The 16,642-nt window shown below is 39.6% G+C and overlaps 2 protein-coding genes across 3 annotated transcripts; one reads left to right on the top strand and one right to left on the bottom strand.

Moving 5' to 3' along the window:
- Positions 1 to 734: 734 nt before the first annotated feature.
- On the bottom strand, positions 735 to 4,378 carry LOC144664069 (large ribosomal subunit protein mL37-like). The gene is made up of 3 exons (XM_078525199.1): positions 3,931 to 4,378; positions 2,811 to 3,148; positions 735 to 1,122 (listed from the first exon to the last, which is right to left on the bottom strand). Exons 1-3 carry the CDS (start codon positions 4,284 to 4,286, stop codon positions 743 to 745), a joined length of 1,074 nt encoding a protein of 357 aa, XP_078381325.1. The 5' UTR covers positions 4,287 to 4,378; the 3' UTR covers positions 735 to 742.
- Positions 4,373 to 14,919, top strand: LOC144664057 (cilia- and flagella-associated protein 45-like). 2 transcript variants are annotated; one of them, XM_078525181.1, is made up of 15 exons: positions 4,373 to 4,484; positions 4,614 to 4,712; positions 5,624 to 5,724; positions 5,985 to 6,053; positions 6,217 to 6,283; positions 6,773 to 6,934; positions 7,355 to 7,441; positions 8,118 to 8,381; positions 8,892 to 8,999; positions 12,897 to 12,980; positions 13,093 to 13,206; positions 13,426 to 13,505; positions 13,608 to 13,721; positions 14,098 to 14,274; positions 14,751 to 14,919. In XM_078525181.1, the coding sequence occupies exons 1-15, from the start codon at positions 4,482 to 4,484 to the stop codon at positions 14,881 to 14,883; spliced, it is 1,662 nt and encodes a 553-aa protein (XP_078381307.1). In that variant the 5' UTR covers positions 4,373 to 4,481; the 3' UTR covers positions 14,884 to 14,919. The 2 variants fall into 2 exon arrangements, with proteins under 2 accessions (XP_078381307.1, XP_078381306.1); XM_078525180.1 differs by having other exon boundaries at positions 4,374 to 4,484; positions 5,624 to 5,720; positions 5,978 to 6,053.
- Positions 14,920 to 16,642: the final 1,723 nt, after the last annotated feature.

The following is a 16,642-nucleotide window of genomic DNA, read 5'->3' as shown; positions in this document are numbered from 1 at the left end:
GATACATACTTCAAACAATTAAAAGATAGCAGATATCATTGAGAGAGGAGAGGGAACTGGAATTTGGGAAAATGGGATTTAGGGCACTTTGACTGGGAATCACAGACAAAAAACAATGGAACTGGGACTTGGGAAAACAATAGCCTGGTAAATGGGATTTTGGGCAAAATTGGGCCTGGGAAATGGGACTAATCCCTTCGCCCCTCCCCCCCCCCCTTCCCCCTCTTCACAGTTCAGGACCCTCCGTGGTGAGCTAGCAATGTCAAATATGACATAAAGCATGACAGAAAGAATGCTTAACAAGTGAAAACTCTTGACTGTTCAATTTTATTACCAGAAGATTGGTTGTTTTAGGCTCAAACCTTTAATGGGAGATTAAATTTGCAAAATATGTTACAATGATGTGTTCATATTAATTCTGTAGCCTTTAAAAGAACTTAAGGCCCTGCCAGGGTAAATTCCGACAAGCAACACGGCCCAAAAAGTTTTGATAAAACTTAAATCCCTACAAGGACAAGCATTTTTCCTTCAATTCAACTGCCGACAGCAACGGAAAATGTGTTAAAACAGCGACACAGGACATTTTTAAATTAAGACAAGTGACACGGGATCCCCCCTGGCAGGGCCTCAACTTGGCTATCTTGCACTTTCACCACTGATAAAAGAGTTTCAGTCATTGCTACATGCATACATTGAATTTCCCTTTAACAAGGCTGGACAGGTAATAGTTAAAGTAACTGGCTTAGCATCCATTGACAATCATTCTTGCAAAAGTTTCAAAGCAATCATCATTGAATTCTTCCAGCACTATTTCATGCTTTGCTGGATCTTTCTTTTCAAGTCGAAACCTCTTCCTTTCCTTTGCAGATTTTTCTCTCTTTTCTATGTCGTCAATTATAGCTCTTTTATACATGAACACTCCTGGACTGATCCAAGCCATGTTTTTTACGCCGTCGTCATCACTAAAGCGTAAGGTATTAAGCTGGTAAGTTATAAACGAGAGTCTGATTCCGTCAGTAAGGATGCACTGAGTTGTTAACGGCTTTTCCAGCTCATCTCCCAGCTGGTAGTTGTGTTTCTCTACAGCCTCTGCAACAAGCCGTGCACAGGAGAACATAATGCCTGTAGGTGAAAATAAAAAATAGTATGTGGATGTATTAATTTTGCAGACACAGTGAGTATAAAGGTCTGCTATAGATCAAGGGCTCTAACTTTTAAAGTCTGTCTGTGGATGAGATCTTAGTGTGTGACCATTGAGCAGTACTTTTATGCGGTACTGTTACAATGTACTTCCGTTGTAAATGAACAAGGAACTTTAAGGTCGCGCAGGACCCTTGCAATCATTAGTATGTATTTATTTAAAGAGTATGCACGAACTGCCGGACGACTGAAGCCGACAACAAACGAAATATTCATGAGAATGTTTGTTTTTAAACTCTTTTGTACAAGTAATTACTAGTAATTGTTCTCAGCTTTGTGCCGTGTGCGCTGTTACATAGGGAATGATCATAATTAGATTCACAGCTTTGAATACATGTATATAACACATTGTTGTAAACATTGACTCGGAAGATCTTCGGAAGCCTCAAAACCTGCAATTTTGTGTCCAAGTTTTCTCCCCCGATATAGAATTTCAAGAGTTGATTCGCGAGGAACATAAACTTGGTGTACTCTATTGTGCTATGACTAGAGCAAATTTTTAAATTTCCTTCTCAAAATGAAGATAGCACGTTTCAAAGTTAAGATTTCACATTTTTGCTCTCTTAGAAGCCATTAACTTGTAGCAGTTTTTGAAATCGAAAATTTCGTTCTAGCCATAGCACAAAAGAGGTTAAAATCGCATTATCTGCAGTTAAACTTTTAAGGGCTTGTAACATCACAGACAACGGTCATCTCTCAGTAAAAGGACAATCATGATGTAATTCCATCATCCCTGAGTATCCTTATTAAATTTTAGAGGAATCGATGTTCAAATTGTAGTGAATTAAAGCTTTACAAGATAGCACTCCGTCAAGAAATTTGGCTAATGAATTTATTAATGAGCAAGGGTCCTGCGTGACCTTAAGTGTGTAATAAAACCTTAGTGTGTGACCATTCAAATGAAAGCTACTGAGCAGTACTTTCATGTGGTACCCTTTATTATGCTGTACAAGGTGGTTCTAACTTTAAAGGCTGTGGATGAAACCCTAGTGTGTGACCATTCAAATGAAAGCTATTGAGCAGTACTTTCATGTGGTACCCTTTATTATGCTGTACAAGGTGGTTCTAACTTTAAAGGCTGTGGATGAAACCCTAGTGTGTGACCATTCAAATGAAAGCTACTGAGCAGGAATTCACTGGTTGACAGATTCAATTCCGGGTCTGAATCAAGTGACCGAGTCACTGGTCAGCGGTTTGTTCATTACGAAAATGACACAAGTGTTGTAAAACATTAAGCAAAGGTTTCATTTTATGTACATGTACAGTATGTAGGATACGCCAAGCTGTATTTGATACTAAGCGAACAGGAGCTGTGAAACTAACTGCAAGCAAACCTGAAAAGTGAAATCCACACCAAATATCCAAAATATTCAACAAGCAACTTCTGCACTTTAATACAAATTGCGATCTTACAAATGACCTGTCATCAACAAAACCTTGTGGTCAGAAGTTGGAGAGGTATACTGCTGACCAGTGACTCAGACTCTTATGTGACTCGGGCTCAGAGTTTACTTGAGCAATGGAATTACTCTATTGAGCAGTACCTTAATACAGTCCTGATTGTTTGTTTTCAATATCTTGCGATACCATTTTTTTAGCTTTAACCTTACCTTGACCAACTAACTGATTTGTATTCCACTTTGTATCCTCACAGACAATGATGAAGGTGTGTGGATAAGGAAATGGTGCATTGCCATAGAAACCAGTTTCAAATTTTGCTTTGCTTTTCGTCGGGTTTAAATGAAACACTGGAGAAATTATATCTGGCTTCTCCACATGTATGTCTTTAGTCTTTTGTACTTCTTCACTATCGGCAACTTGCTTCAGCTGATTCTTTGAGGAGATTAAAAATCCAAGATAGCCAGAAACCTGTATCATGTGTTCCCGTTCCCAGTATGCAGAAACGTGAGGCTTGTAAGTGAGCGAGGTATCCAAAAGACCTGGAAAACTAAAGTGTGGCATTATACTCATTAAAACTTGTTACATATCCACATATCCACCATATTTTTCACGGTCTATACTCTTATATATACCATTGCTAGTTTTTAATAAATGAGTGTTGACCATGGAAACACAAGATCAATTTATTTTACACAATAACACTGAAAATTTACCATCGAATAAGATGGAAAATTCAGCGTGAAGATGTGTGTGCTATGACAGCTCATAAGTTTGCAGTTTTTTCCACTCAAAGCCATTGAGTGTTCCAGCAGAGGTGTCAAAATTAGCTGGCAACCGGCGCATGTGGTGACAGTTTCTCAAGTTTTCTGAAAATTATTTGCCTTTCATTGTGTTTTAGGCTCTTGACCAATGAGTGCACAAGGATTGTCTCAGGTTTATGCACCAGGGATGTAAAGGATAGGCAGATTACAGAAAAAATAACAACCTGAGGACTTGATTTTTCTGGCTAAAAGACTGTGTCTGGTTGGATCTTTCTTTTAATATGACTCAAATTTTCCGCCTGTGGTCAAAAAAATTTTGTCTGTTGGAAATCTTAGCTACATCCCTGTGCACCCTAAAGATAACAGTAATTGAATATCATGTTGTGGTTTTAATTTTTCTTTGGTTTAAAATTTTTCATATCAGTTTGTTTTTTATTTCCCTTTAGTTCAGCTAATGATGGTCAATATAAGACAATTAAAAATAAAAATAAAACTGATTTGGAAAATTTTAAACCAAGGAAAATTAAAACTACAACATTTTATACTAAAAACTTAATTAATTCCTAACCTGTTGGTATAACTCCATACAACCCTTAACATATTCTGCATCAGGGGCAGCGCACACGTATCCCTAGTGGCGATTTCTCCTTCAAAATTTATCAACCTTGTTTGAATAATGTTTTGTCTGAATTTTGACATCATTGCTTCTTTCGTGGAAGGATCTAAAAAACTATCCAGCAAGCAACTTGAAATGTCCCCCATGTGTATAGTCTTAGTTAAGTTTAGTGTCTGAACTTCTGGTTCCAATGGACGACTTTTAGGATGGTAAAGATAATTCTCTCTCGCGACCGCATTGCAGTAGGCTCTTGTGTGTAGAAAAGACGGCAGAAGTCGAGCGAATTTTCCACGCGCTGAGGACGCCATCTTGAAATTGCGCTCGTCCGAGGGACTGAAACCAAAATTATGTTTAGTTGTCCCCAGGGTCCTCGCGGTTGTTTCTAAGTTGTGTTGTCTTGGAAACAAAGCAATATTTCTTCACATCTGCAGCGAGCGACTTGCCATTTTGTTTTCACATCCCAACAACGAAAGGATAATCTGCGGATAAAAGATTGATTCAAGATGGTTAGTATAAGCCTTCATTTAGATGAAGACCCAAATAATTCTCCACGCATATAAGAATCGTTTTATCGTCTCATGATATGTGAAAATAGCGAATTTTCTCACGCCGTACTTCAATCGATTTTTCCACAGCCAAACAGCACAGTTGGATCGGTAGAATCCTCAGGATCTAATGCATCTAGAAAATCATGGACTAGACAGTATCACACAGTAAACAAGACTTCCACAGTGGTAAGCTTATGACAAGATCGTCGCTCTGAAAACTGCCAGTATTGTTAGCTTATATGGTACCAAAATTTAAGGCCGAAAATTATATGGGCAAGCCGATAGATAGTAACGTAGATAAACAACAAGTTTATTGTAATATTGAGCTTATAGATCAGACACAACTTAAAGAAGTAGACTACATTTGATCGTGTATTTAAGCTGTGTCATGATTTACCTACCGTTTACTTTGTTAATATAACCGAGGTAAAGGAAAAAATAAAATTGAATTTTGCAATTGGTTTGCAATTCATATGCCAGTACAGGAACACTGCTGGTGCTGATGCAAAAATTCAGCAAACGCGTTCATGTGGATGGTTTTATAATTGCTAAATCAAACAGCAAAATACCAGTCTTTCTTGTAGAATAAATTGTTACCCAAAATTTTTCATCACCTGATCAACTTGGAGAAAAAACTTTAGTTAATATTAAGTAAGCATAAAACTGTTTTAGAATTTAAATAACAGCTGACATTCCAAGCATTTTATTTATAATTTAATCAGAATAAATCGTTCTGAGGAAAAATTGCATCATTCAAAGCATCCATTATGGTCTATCATACCTTATGAAGACTATTAACTCTTAACTAAGCGCTTTCACATGTTGTCTGAAGAGGTGGCAAGTGGTCCTTCAAAAACTATACGAGTCTCACAGAATTTTTCATTTTGATGCTGTTTTGCCAACTCAATTATTTTTGTGATACAGTCTCGGAGTCTTGATTTCTTTTCCAAGGCTAAGAAAGTCTCAGAAAAGATTTTAGTCTTGCCATGTCGCATACTCTGATTTGGTTTCCCATTTGCCACCCCCAACTGAGTATGTGTATCTCTGGTTAATTTAGTTTTCTTGTAACTTAATTAAGGAAAACTTTGTGTTGTCAGGATGAATCATTATTTGCCTCACCAAAGAAGACAAGACCGGGTGAAGAGAATGCTTTTTCTGAAGCACTGGCTGAGAGATCCCGCAGACGCAGTGGTGGTAAGTTGATGCAACAAGACCTTTTGATTTAAAAATTTTAACTCCTAGCAGTCATCTACCACATTGCTCATACATGTACAGTATTTGATTAGTATACACACAGTCTTTTACCCAATATTTTGATTGTTTACAAAATTCAGTGTATTACCGGTATTTTTCCATTTTAATGAGCGACCGACCGGTCACCCTTGGTTTAGTGTATGTTGCTCCCAGCTATACATGTACACTGCAGCTAACTGTTGTGGGTTGTATTTTAGGCAAAAGATCTCCCGCTACATCTCAAGAACCTGAAATGATTCAAGTGATCACAAAGGATTTGATCAGAAGATTAAGGTTTGTTTCCTCATTATTACATGTCCATGTACGGTCTGTATGTACATGCGAGGTTTATTTTGGGCCTATAAATTATAAACACATTTCTTCATCTTAACAAATTAATTAAGGAGTCATGGTGTATACTTATGTTTTTGTTCATGTTTGTACCTGTCTTGTATAGGGTTCCAACAGAAGATCCTTCTGGAAGGACTATTATATTAGAACCTGATGAATTTCGACGAATTAAGGCAAGTTTTTTATTGTGGTATATAAAAATGTGACCCAGTCACTCTGTAGCCTCAGGATTTTAACAGCATTTGCAATGGGATCATAACAATAATATGCTCAAATCCCACTGAAGCCTGAATTTTTTCAGGCATTATTAAGTGTCAACTGCTTACATGTACATGTACAGTACATACATGTAAGCAGCAGGGCTCAAAAACAGTTCTCTCAAGTCCCAAAGGTTTAATATTTTCCTTCAGGCAATTAACTTTTAATTTTCACTTGCCACATAGCAAGAGCACACACAAGCCCTCTGCTGATCAAAGTATGATTTCAAGACAAAAATTTAGACTTAGACAAGCGTACAAAGGCAAGCAGAATTTGAGAGTTCCCTAAGGGAAACTGTATTAAATTTAAGCTTTATTGGTTTCTTCAGTACAGCACAAAATATCAACAACACAAACTTATAACTGCAAAGATCTCATTCTGTTTATTTTTTTTCTCATTTACAGTCTGCATCCCATGTTCCAACACAAGCAGAAAGAGAAGCTGCTATGGAGGAAATGAAACGAAGGAAAGAAGCACTGCAGAATGCTTCAGAGGAACGTAAAAACTTTATGCAGACCATGGAGCTGAAACGGAAAGAAAATGAGAAACCTTCTGACCTTGAGCAGGTAACCTAACATCATGTGTGAATAGATGGAATTAAATATTTTTAGTTTTCAAATGGGTAAGGGTGACCCTATTCAACAGAATTGTAGAACGGCACTAATTATCACCCTGAGTTTGCTTAATGTGGTTAGCTCTTATTTGTTGGTTACTAGGGCGATGTATATGTATCACATTGCACTAATAAATAAAAATCTTACTGTTAGGAAATCAGGCGAATTTCCCCATTTATCATCCTTGCTTTTGTTGATCCTCCTCGCTGCTGTTTCTCACTGAATATGTCATCTGCTGATTATACTTAATTTGTACTTTTTTACAAATCAAAATGTTGCTGGCCCTCAAAGAAATTTAGTGCAGACATTTTTTCAGGGTTTCTCAAAATAGATGACAGACCTTAAAATGTGTCCTTTTTTATGATCTTTCAGGAGGCAATGAAACAGAGTGGTACATTACTAGAAAAGGCCAATGAGCAAATGGAAGAGCAAGAAGATGAAATAAAAAAGCTGAATGAGGTAGGTTAAATAATTTAACCTACTTGCTTTATACCACAGACTGGTGGGACTCTGTTTCCTTGAGTGTAAAATGAAATGTTGTGTTGTAGTGGCGCTGCTCCAAGGCCCCCATGGCAACTAATGGGCTTGAGGTAAATTCCAGACATTACGCGCTTTTCCGCGATTCCAAGTTTTTCTTTGTCTTGCAAAAGATATTGGAACAATGCAAAGGGGGAAGCCTTGAGCCAAGTGGCCCATACTATTGGGGCTTATCCCAGTTTTGATTGCATTAGGGGGGGGGGGGGAAAAAAAAAAAACCCCCCCCCCCAAAAAAAGCCGCCAGGGGCCAGTAATATTTCTAATCCCCCTGGATGGGATGCTTGTACAGTGCAGGGTTCCCCCCCCCCAGCATTATTTTGTCGGTACCCATTTATACACCTGGGTGAAAAGAGGCACTATGAGAGTTAAGTGTCTTGCCAAGAACAGAATACAGTGACCCCAGCCAGGGCTCAAGACTGGCCCGTTCGATCTGAAGTCTGGAACACTAACCATTTGGCCTTCGTGCCTCCCATGAACTCTGCCAAGACATTGCAAAAATGTGAGACTGCAAGACTTGTGACATGCCAAATGGTTAAATACTTTGAGACTTTACCTACAGGATCTCTCTAAACCTTGTGGTATTTTGATTCCGTCACAGCTCATGTTGAATGCCAAGTGTCACGCAATCCGTGATGCCCAGCTCATCGAAAAAGTCGAGATCAAAAAGGAGCAGCTAGATGAAGAGAAACGACTTGATGAGATGATGGAGGTGGAGCGACGCAAAGCTCTGCAGGAGTATGAGGAACGCGAAAAAGCAGCGCACTTTGAAAGACTTAAGGGTGCTCAAGTTTTGCAGCAACAGATCACTGACAGGGAACAGATAAGATTACTGGATGAGGAGAAAAAGGACCAAGAAACAAAGGTAATTATATACATCATGTGATACCAAAAAAAGGGCAACTTCGAGCCAAAGTGGGGCATACTGCCAGAGCTTATCCCGGTTTCCTTAGCATTAAGCAGCTAGGAGTATTTCTACTCCCCCCTGGATGGGATGCTAGTCCATCGCAGGGTACCCCCCCCCCAGCATTATTTTGCTGGTACCCATTTATACACCTGGGTGAAGAGAGGCACTATGAGAGTAAAGTGTCTTGCCCAAGAGCACAACACAGTGACCCAGGCCATGCCTTGAACCCGGAACGTTCGCTCTGGAGTCTGGCACGCTAACCATTAGGCCACCGCGCCTTCCAATATGTGATACCATCAACACACCTAAATAAGCTCCCCCTCCCTCCAAAAAAATTCATCCCAACAGTAAGCTCCAGTACCTCCAAAATATTCCACCCTCTTTAGGAGAAAATGAAAGCAGTTTGCTGTCTGAGAAAAGCATGATTCAAAATGTGGCAAGAGTGATAATAAATTGCTTCTGTTTTAGGTGATGTTGCAATATCTGGATAAACTGCAACAAGAAGATATGGAGAACTTAATACAGAAGAGAGAAATTCAAAGAGCTCTCATGGTAGATGTAGCCAAGGCAAATGAGGTAAGCATTTGTTAGATTAAGGTATCTTGAATGCTCTCAGTGATTCCACATACTACAACTCAGTCAAAAACCACAAGTACCGCAGGCCCCCAGTGCCCAGACTTTTCCATTAACTGAGGCAATTACAAAGCGCTTAAGGAGCAAGGCGCAAGGGGGTCAAATTTTCGAAATCTATAAGCCTGAAAATGCCATTTTTAGGTGGTATCAGATGAGTAAAAAAAACTTGTTCCGAGGGCCGTACGTAGTTGGGTGGGTGTGGGAGTAGGGACACCTCCGCCAGGAAAACTAAAAAAAACTAGGAAAACAAAAGAAAAAACTATTAAAACTAATAAAACTTAGAAGTGTGCGGAGTTTGCCCCTGCAGAAAAAAAAATCCAAGGTACAGCCCTGGTTTCACATTTACTTACTTACTTGTAATGCATACCCTCTAACTGTAGCCTGCGAGAGCAGACGCATTTCCGGCCGTCGCTTCTCTCCGCCGAAAAATAGCGTCTGCGAAACCGAGCCAGAGAATGATTTCTGTGCCGTCATTTCAAGGTAACCAATCACAATTTACCTTGCATATCCGAAGAGGTGCCACGCGTGTAGTCTGCGAGAGCATCGCACAATCGCGTGTAGAAAACAATGGCGAATGAGTTGGACACTGCACTGCGATGGGGAACGTGTTTCAGGTTAATGCTTTAACATACGTGAATTGGAAGAGAGAAGACGTACTCACTAATCTTTCGAATGGATTTGGGATCGGACATCAGTTAATTTCTAAGCATTGGCTGAGAGGAATACCGGTATTTAGTATACTATTGTGATCGTCTTTTCGCCGCTCATATTTAAAGTGGAATGAAGGACTAGCAGCTCAGCCTATTATCGTCGCTTGGCGTAAATAAAATAGCGCTGAATAACGATACATTGAAAACCGAGAAAATAAGTATTAACAACAGCCGCTATTCGATCGTTTACACATCACCAGAGTCTTGGATAGGTGAGCATGAGTTAAATATCCGGTAGCAGCAGTCGTTGACGAGCCACATGTTACTTGGTGTGTTGGTAAGTTTATTTGATTGTATACTATCACCAGCGATTTCAAAACAAGTCAGAAAATCGATTAGGAATTTTACGGTAAAATGCATGATCAACTGGAACCGTGCAGCCAAGAGAGCGATGAAAATCGAGCCTAGTTCCGGTGTTTTTGGGTCAATTGGGCTATTAAAATTAGTACTTCTGTTATCAGTGCATTTACTAATAGACAAAACTACCCTGTACTGAAACTAGGAGGAAGATAATAAATAAAAACAATAAATAAATATTATTGGTCAGAGTTGTATTTTTAGTGTACTGTCTCTTCCGAAAGAGACGATTCGTTCAAGCGACTCGCTGACATTCCCCTCTACGCCGCGGTGTAGATATAAACATAATTTTAGCTATCGCTCAGTGAAACCAGCAAAGGTTTATTGATTTTCATTCTTTGGGACAAGTGTTTGAGTCTTCATGGTGCAAAGAAGGGCGCTAGAAACGCAAAAGGGCCGGTCAAGAACTCGCAGGCATTGCAATGACGCTTGTCGCAACTTTTAATTTTTTGTGCAATTTCTCGAAACTGAACCGGAAATGCGTTTGGGTTCGCAGGCTACGAAAGGTGAAGATGAAACTCACCTGGTCGATTACCACCTCCTGTGTGTTGCTAGAATTTTTACCTATCTACCGACAAAATGTCGGACATTAACGACAAAATCTTATTGGATTCCATGCCCAATTTCGTCCAAGTTTTGCAGGGCGTTCTTTAATCGGTCGGTCAGCTATTCACGGCCCACGTAAACAGACAGATGTACATCTTTGGTTTTGCATTGAATGATTTAAAAATGAAAGTATGCCTTATACATAAACCGAATACGATAAATTTATTTGCAACTGAAAATGTTTTTTTGCAAAGAAACAACTTTCTCCGGTGTAAGAAACCTTCGATGTTTGTCCACAGGCAGACCACCCTATGTGTTCGTGGTCAATAATTGTTGACATAAGGTTATGTTGAAATCAATGGCGCATATTGAAGATATATAGAGAAACATTACGTCGGCTTCGATTTACTACAAAATATAAAATTTACTCTAAATGATTCAATAAAAGTTAAGATGAAATGCTGAATGTGTCTTGTGTCGTGTTTTTTTGCCGCCCCGAGCCCTTTAAGACGTTTATTTTGCGAGATCATTTAGCGACCGTTAGAAGAGAGAGAGGAAAGAGAACAAGGCAGGCAGCTTTACCGCCGGCGGTCGCGACCTTGTCTAATTCAAGCTGGAACTGACGCTAAACCATCACAATTCTCGCCTCGAAAACACCGGCATCCGATCGACTAGATATTTCTCTGTGCTTGTGCCGAATTAGAGCTTCACATTTCCAATATTTTTCGGGTAAAGCGATCCCGGAGTCTCAAAAGTAGCTTTCTCCATATGATCAGTGCAAAATTCTGGATCAAAGGAATTTGAAACATGCGAATAACAAAAGAAAATTTGACACATCTGTCAAACATCAAATAAAATAACAAAAGAAAATTAGGGCACGTGCGTTTGATGTTTGACAGATGTGTCAAATTTTCTTTTGTTATTCACATGTTTCAAATTCCTTTGATCCAGAATTTTGCACTGATCATATGGAGAAAGCTACTTTTGAGACTCCGGGATCGCTTTACCCGAAAAATATTGGAAATGTGAAGCTCTAATTCGGCACAAGCACAGAGAAATATCTAGTCGATCGGATGCCGGTGTTTTCGAGGCGAGAATTGTGATGGTTTAGCGTCAGTTCCAGCTTGAATTAGACAAGGTCGCGACCGCCGGCGGTAAAGCTGCCTGCCTTGTTCTCTTTTCTCTCTCTCTTCTAACGGTCGCTAAATGATCTCGCAAAATAAACGTCTTAAAGGGCTCGGGGCGGCAAAAAAACACGACACAAGACACATTCAGCATTTCATCTTAACTTTTATTGAATCATTTAGAGTAAATTTTATATTTTGTAGTAAATCGAAGCCGACGTAATGTTTCTCTATATATCTTCAATATGCGCCATTGATTTCAACATAACCTTATGTCAACAATTATTAACCACGAACACATAGGGTGGTCTGCCTGTGGTTTGTCCAACAGCTCGAGACAGCGATGTCGCGAGGGAGCCGCGCGGTGTGCACTCGTGTTTTATTCTGTCGCGTAATCTGATTGGCCAAAGGGAAACAAAAGATGCGACGTCACAGAAATCATTCTCTGGCTCGGTTTCGCAGACGCTATTTTTCGGCGGAGAGAAGCGACGGCCGGAAATGCGTCTGCTCTCGCAGGCTACTCTAACTGGAGCATGAAAAAAAGATTGAATTCAAGATTGCTATCTTAATCTAATCTAAGGCCCTAGCTCCCTTACTGGCACAGCTCTCGGTGTCAGTACCACAGCCTACAATGAATTTTGCTCCTTCTCAAATTGGCGAGATAACCCCGGGGGGGGGGGGGGGGACTCACATATGAAACGGACGGAAATGCTCGTCGGAAATTTTGAAAAGAACTCCTAAAAGAGACCAATCTGGGTGTGGCTCAAGCCTTTCTTGACCCCTAAAAGATACCAAAAAACTAAGAATGGAGTTTATATTTGTATATTTCTTCGTGTGTAACCCTAAACGAGACCATTATGGCTAAAAATATTGGCGTTTTGGGCGTTTTTTCCCGGAACACCCTAAGCGAGACCAAAAGTCCGAAATTTACACCCCTAAGCGAGACGACGAGCATCCCCGTCACTTTCATATGCGAGTCCGCCCCCCCCCCCCCCCCCGGGGAGATAACCTTCAGTCTACCATTACTCCGGTCTATTTGTCTTAGAGCCAATGCCTTTATGAAGTCATTTGTCAACAAACTGTATCTTTTTCGTTTTATTCAGGAAATTGCCAAGCTGAGGGAGCGCAAATCAGAACAAGAGAAACTTGAGGAAATAAAAGTCATGGAATATCTGAAACAAAAAGCGGTAAGTCTACCGGCGCCATTTACAAAGGTGGTCTAATTTATATCGATTATTAGCTTATAAAATGTCTTCTTTTTTGCTCACATCAATTTATCTTATTTTCTACCTTTTTTAGGAAAGAGAAGAGGCCTACCAGCGTGAATTAGAAATTGCCAGGATTGAGAAAGAGAAAGAAATCGCTCGTCTTCGTGCTCAGCAAGAAAGAGCTAAAGACAAGCAAGCTGAGAAGGTAAACTGTCCTCCGCTTTCTCGATTTAATTTCCTCTTTTAGTTTTATTTTCCGCTTTTGGTATCGTTTTAACGTCAGGGCCGTACGTTGCGGGGGGGTGGGGGGGATAGGGGGGCATTGGCTGCTTCTGTTTAATAGACTAGAGCTTTTGGCCAATAAACGCGTATGTATTTAAGTATCGAGAAGTAATAAAAAATTCACCTTGAATTTCTTTTCTAGGATGCCCTCAGAGCCAAAAGAAATCAAGAAGAAGCTGAGCGTGAATGGAGAAAGAAAGAAAAGGAAGAGGCAGAGAAAAAGTAATTATGAATTGTTTGATTAAACATTGACTCTTTATAAAATAAATATTCAGTCTTCCAGGAAAACTGTTGCTAACTTCAACGCACTTGTGTTTTTTACAGGAAAAGAACAGAAGAGCTGCTTAGAGCTGCACGTGAAGACCAAGTCAAAAATAAGGAGCACTTTTTGGCAGTACAGGCTGCGAGAGACAGAGCTGAATTCGAAAGAGTCTTAAAGTAAGTCGCTTTCTCTTCTTAAAATTTAGTTGTTTTGTTGTTGCTGCTCTTAGACTCCTTCGCGACATCTTCGAGGAATCCCGCCCGCGTGTCAGCCAATTTTGGCGGGCTTTTTTCCCGACAAGGATCCTGCCGAGAACATAAATCGGATCTTAGAGGCTCGTAAGGCGCCCGGAGAGTTTCCGATTTATAAATTATCCAATTAAAAAGAAGCACGAGTACTTACGAGAGCACCGAAAGCTGTCACGTCAGCATGGCCTCATGACGTCACGATGTTTTAGCAAATTGGCTTCCAAAGTGAATCTACGCTAATTTTTTGCAGTTAGATTTTTTTTTTTTTTTCAACTGAAAACTGAATTTTTTAAAACTTTTGCAGGGTACAAGAAGAACAGACGTTTAAAGACGAAGAAGCTGACAAGATCGAGGCCACTCGCCGTCATCAGCATGCCCAAGAAGTGCGTCAACAAATACGCGAAAAAGAAAAAGATCGCGTTAATGCCAGGAACGCTTTCTTTGAGGAAGGAATCAAGTTGGACCAAGAAGCTAAAGCTAGGTATGTTGGTTAAAAATGAGGTTTTCCCTCTCAATGACGGTGAAAGTGTGCATGTAGTTAGCGGCTGCTTTTATTTTTTATAGTTACTAAGTAACGTTCTGATTGGTTGAAGAAACTCGGGCAGGCCGCTTTAACCAATCAGAACGAAGGTGATGTCATCTTGGCCAATCAGGCGCAAAACTGGAAAACACGTGATTTGACTAACGCGGCTGGTTTTCCCGCGCTTCGAGCTGCAATCGAGCTTTAACTGTATTTCAAGTCTCAAGTTCAGTATCAAGATTCTCCTTGTTGTTTTTCTTACATTTACCACCACTCTCCTTGGGAGAATTTTTAAGTTGAACCAAAGCCCATTTAGCGCTACCTTAATCCTGCATGATGTAAGCACGGGAAAACCGTGCCGTTCAAAAAACTGCCAAAATTCTTTTTAATTTTACAAACTACTATCACTAACAAGCTTTTTTTCTCATTATTTCCAGGAGGCAGAAGTTAGACGATATAAAAAGAAGAAAACTCCAGGAACTGAGAGAAGCTGGTGTGCCTGACAAGTACTGCAACGAGGTCGCGCGCAGAATCGAGGCTCCACCGCCCTCATTATCCCGGATGTACTGATTGCCCTTTAGTAATAATCTTCTAAAAAGACTTTTTTTTTAAAAGTTTATTGAATTCAAAGAAAGCAAAAAAGTTAGTCTTTGTGGAATATTACGATTCCTGGGACTTTTCCTCTCTTTGACTTAAGATGTAAAGTTTATCTATTTGGGATATGCCATTAGGTTATGGTGGGATTCTATGCTTTTTTCAGAGCGAGTGAATGAGTCATAACATTTCTTGGTCGTTTTATCTTACAGTGTAAATATTTTCAGTTTTTAATACCACATGTATAAAGAGTATTCTATCAAACGAATAAAATAATAAGCGTGAGAGAACTTGTGTTTCTGCTATTTCTTTGGCCATTGAATGCCCGGGATTGAACGCTGTTGATTCTAAAAGATCAAGGCACTGCCTTCAACTACCAGAATTGCCACTGGTCAGAAAATGGCCACGGAAAAAAACCTTGAAGGTCAGGGAAGAAAAGTCAAGGAATTATATTTTAAGCAGGGAAAATTGATTACGATTTTCTGAATCAACTCTGAGCTCACTTTCATTTCAACACACTGACTGATTTTTAAAAAGTCAAGTTAAAATCCTTATGACTAGTACAACATCGCAATTACTTCGAATGTTCCCGTTAACCTAAATCATAACTTTCCATAATGTAGAAAACTTTACTGGAGATAGCGCGAGGAATATTTTCGAAGAAATGTTTTCGTCTACTTGCTTACTCCCGTCTTTCATTTAGCTTACTAATTATAAGTAAACAACACGCCCACCATTTTGCTACCAAGTTGACATGCATATGGGTTGCCCAAAACCCAAGCATCGCGCGATTTTCTGAAAATATACCATTCTTCTTAACCCTCATCCAACCAGGTGGGGTCCAATTCGACCCCCGGTGATAATAAACCTTCACCAAAGCTCGTGTGTCTGAACAATTTTTAACAGTTTTCATGAATTTGTCTCTTTTTGTCGGTTGCTTCAATTGCAAATGTTGTTTTTATATCACATATGGATATGAAAATGTGGGGCTCATTTTTCTGCTGGGGTCCAAATCAACCCCAGCAACAAAAACAATAGCAACGACAGTGACAACAAAAATAAAAACTAACAAACGAAACTCATGCTCAATAAGCATCAATACAAATTCATTTATTTAACATACTGAATCTGTGATGGGGTCCAAATGAACCCCACCAGGCATAATTTGTTAAATGTTGAAATCACCTAGGAAGTGTTTGTAAATAAAACATATTCCTTTAATTGCAAGGAGCAAGGTTAATATTTGCATTGCCAGTTTTATTATTATTGTTGTCAGTATTTAACATAAATTTTCAAAAGGTTATAAGTTATGGTATAGTTTGTTAAGCTACTTTTGTTATGCGGGTCCGTTTTGACCCCTGTTGGTATGATTTGTATGCAAATTAAGTTGGTAGGATAAGGGTTAAAGTGCAGGGAACAACAACGCAGAGTAAAACCCAGAACTTCTTGTTGCCGGACCTCTTTTTGCAGAAATGCTCGTACAAGACGTCACGGTAGCAATTAATTAGTTTTGCCATAAGGGTGGGTGGACGGACGGTGACGTCATAACCAAAATTTGTCGAACGCGCATCGATGGGTTACCCAAATTTCTTATCCATGGTGCTCTGATGGAGCTCCGCTAAAAATATGGGATAAAAACAAGAATGTAAAAAATATGGCTCTCTAATCTGAGAGCCTTTTCACGCGGTGTCGCTCAATTAAAATCACAAATGAAAAAATGTGATTGTGTAGCAAA

This window comes from Oculina patagonica, chromosome 8 (assembly GCF_052425735.1).
Source record: "Oculina patagonica isolate OP01 chromosome 8, crgOcupat, whole genome shotgun sequence".
NCBI classification, from domain to species: Eukaryota; Metazoa; Cnidaria; class Anthozoa; order Scleractinia; family Oculinidae; genus Oculina; species Oculina patagonica.
Note: the sequence above shows the minus strand (reverse complement) of the source record. Positions and strands in the feature narration are given on the sequence as shown.

What these genes read in the sequence shown, in the direction of transcription:
- LOC144664069 (XM_078525199.1), bottom strand. Translation starts at nt 4,286, where the DNA reads ATGGCGTCCTCAGCGCGTGGAAAATTCGCTCGACTTCTGCCGTCTTTT. An exon ending in GTATGGAGTTATACCAACAG is followed by an intron (nt 3,149 to 3,930) that starts GTTAGGAATTAA and finishes GCCACACTTTAG; the next exon opens with TTTTCCAGGTCTTTTGGATA. An exon ending in AAATCAGTTAGTTGGTCAAG is followed by an intron (nt 1,123 to 2,810) that starts GTAAGGTTAAAG and finishes TTTCACCTACAG; the next exon opens with GCATTATGTTCTCCTGTGCA.
- LOC144664057 (XM_078525180.1), top strand. An exon ending in AAATAAAAAAGCTGAATGAG is followed by an intron (nt 7,442 to 8,117) that starts GTAGGTTAAATA and finishes ATTCCGTCACAG; the next exon opens with CTCATGTTGAATGCCAAGTG. An exon ending in ATGTAGCCAAGGCAAATGAG is followed by an intron (nt 9,000 to 12,896) that starts GTAAGCATTTGT and finishes CGTTTTATTCAG; the next exon opens with GAAATTGCCAAGCTGAGGGA.